Source organism: Coffea arabica, chromosome 1c (genome assembly GCF_036785885.1).
Source record: "Coffea arabica cultivar ET-39 chromosome 1c, Coffea Arabica ET-39 HiFi, whole genome shotgun sequence".
In the NCBI taxonomy this organism is placed as follows: Eukaryota; Viridiplantae; Streptophyta; class Magnoliopsida; order Gentianales; family Rubiaceae; genus Coffea; species Coffea arabica.
Genome location: NC_092310.1, coordinates 14,356,263 through 14,358,689, shown reverse-complemented (window position 1 = coordinate 14,358,689; position 2,427 = coordinate 14,356,263). Strand labels below are relative to the sequence as shown.

The 2,427-nt window shown below is 38.2% G+C and overlaps 1 protein-coding gene across 2 annotated transcripts; it reads right to left on the bottom strand.

Moving 5' to 3' along the window:
- Nucleotides 1-299: 299 nt before the first annotated feature.
- LOC113701150 (uncharacterized) lies at nt 300-1,702 on the bottom strand. 2 transcript variants are annotated; one of them, XM_027221675.2, is made up of 2 exons: nt 806-1,702; nt 300-694 (listed from the first exon to the last, which is right to left on the bottom strand). In XM_027221675.2, exons 1-2 carry the CDS (start codon nt 1,587-1,589, stop codon nt 498-500), a joined length of 981 nt encoding a protein of 326 aa, XP_027077476.2. In that variant the 5' UTR covers nt 1,590-1,702; the 3' UTR covers nt 300-497. The 2 variants fall into 2 exon arrangements, with proteins under 2 accessions (XP_027077476.2, XP_027077469.2); XM_027221668.2 differs by having other exon boundaries at nt 300-1,702.
- Between the last annotated feature and the right edge of the window lie 725 nt (nt 1,703-2,427).

Here is a 2,427-nt window from a genome sequence, read left to right as displayed (position 1 = left end):
TCTACATATAAAAAAATAAAAAACAAATAAAAAGCTTGCTTTACAGAATTTGTTCAATGAAATTGTCCTACTTCAAAATTGCAACTGTTGTAGGCCTATGATTATTTCATTTTCGTCTCATCTTTGTAGTGGTGACAGCGGAAAATGATTTAACTATATTATTCACAGGCGTTTGAAGTGAATATTTATCCAAATCAACTGAAAATTTGAAAGGGCATTTTTTTTCTTTTTCTTTTTCTTTTTTCGTGACGACCATGACCTCACATTCAAACTGATATGCCGATTGGACATTTAAAAAAGATATAAATCCTTCAAACCCCACAACATCATGAAAAAATAAAAACCACATTTAGCTAACTAATGTATTATAGCATATATAGTAAGTCATTAGTACAGACATTTTCAACATACAAGAATTAACGTCAAAAAGAAAATAAAAAAAAAAACAGCTCCATAATATGTATCGGATAGTAATTAACTTTATAAACTACTTTTGCTTAGCAATCTCTAAGTGGCTTCCCACAAAGACAGTCGTTGTACACAAACGACGATGCTTCAAGATGATCGAACGGGGAGCCCTCTGGAATCAGACCGCAAAGGTGGTTATGGCTGAGGTCAAGGTAGCCAATGAAGCTAGCGGACACTAGAGACTTGGGAATGGTTCCTTTGAGCTGATTATACGATAAATCAAGAACTGCAAAATATGACCTTCGATCAAATGTGTCAGGAATATTACCTTCAAGTGCATTTTTGCTCAAATTTAAAGTCCAGATTCGCGAAGTAATCAAAGTTATGGGGATGGTACCAGAAATATTGTTGCCACCAAGATTTAACGTGGCCAAAACGGCCATTTTGCCTAGTGAAGGTGGTATCCTGCCCGAAAGTCGGTTCAGCGAAAGATCTAAATCCGAAAGCCGATGAATGTGAGAAATTGACTTTGGGATTTTCCCATGAAGTCGATTTCGGCTTAGCAAAGCACGGCTTAGCATTCTTAATTTCCCAAAATGTCTGGGAATTGTACCTCTAATAAAGTTATTACGTAGATCTAAATGCGTTAATGAAGATAAGTTCGTTAATGACCTCGGCAACCTCCCAGTGAGTTGATTATCTGCCACAATTAGCATGGTGAGTCCACTCAGTTGACCAATATCAGTCGGAAGTCCACCAGTGAGCTTGTTTCCGACCAAGTCAAGGATTCTTAGGCTAGGTAGAGACGTAATGCATGATGGGATTGTGCCGGAAATGCCCTTCCAATCAGCTATGGCTAGGCTCGAAAGCCTATTAAGCCGGCATATTGCTCGCGAGATTGTTCCGCTCATGTAACCGGTCCGATGAGCCATTTTGAAGATGGAGTCTTCTGATACACCGCGGAGGTTGATCTCGGTGACTCGGTGAACCTCCGGGTCACAACTCACTCCGTACCAGTTCATGCAACAATCAGTGCCCGTCCACGACTTGAAAATGCCCAAGTAGGGCTCATTTAGGGCAGCTTTGATGGCTAGCAATGCTGCCCTGTCTGAAGGCGGGCAGCTGTAAGCTAAAGAGAAGATACATAGAATTGAGAGCACTACTACTAAAAGTTTTATCATTGTGTGTTTTTTCTCTTTCTAAAACTCACAGAGTATATCTCTCTTTTTTTTTTCTTTTTTCTTTTTTCCTCCCTCTAAAACAGAGTTTGCAAGGGGAGGACGATTTCAATGCAAATTCATGCACGTTGGTTGGGTTAAGGTGATCTTGAGCCTGGCTTCGATGGTTTTTATACTAGTACAGTGCGGTGCATGGAGTGAAATGACAATTTTACGCCTCAAATGTGCTGTGTAACAGCAAGAGGACAAATTGTGACTGGGAATTGTTCGTATCAATAGTGTACAATACGTTCTTTTGGTTGGTTTCCTCGTGTCTGAGGCCAACACGATAATCAGGTGTTTGAAATTCACCCACACTTGTTGATTAATATGCAAGCCATTCTAAATACCATTAGAAGACCTTTACCAGTGGCATGCCTGGAGACTTTAAAATCTCCTAAACTATGTATAAACAAAAAATGAAGAAAAGGTAATAAGGTAGGAATTTAGCAATTAAAATGGAATAGAGCCAACTTGGTATTAGAGTGCCATCGATGTACTTGTTTTTATAATGTCTGTCCTGGATTAAACTATTTGTTTTTGAACAAAGTTGGTTCTTTTTTGGAGTACAGAAGAATTAGGTCAATCAAAGGCGCATCACTTAAGCCAACTTTCATTATACTTTTTTCACCCCAAATTAAATTATTAGTTTCTCCTTAACGAAAGTTTAACAATGAAATTAGCTAAAATATTTTCTCTGAAATTTATATTGACTAATTGGAGATTAACCTATGTATACTCTGGTAGACTCCGCCTAGTCTTTTGCAATAGTTTCATTCATATCTTTAATCCAAGAACTGAG

What these genes read in the sequence shown, in the direction of transcription:
- LOC113701150 (XM_027221668.2), bottom strand. Translation starts at nt 1,589, where the DNA reads ATGATAAAACTTTTAGTAGTAGTGCTCTCAATTCTATGTATCTTCTCT.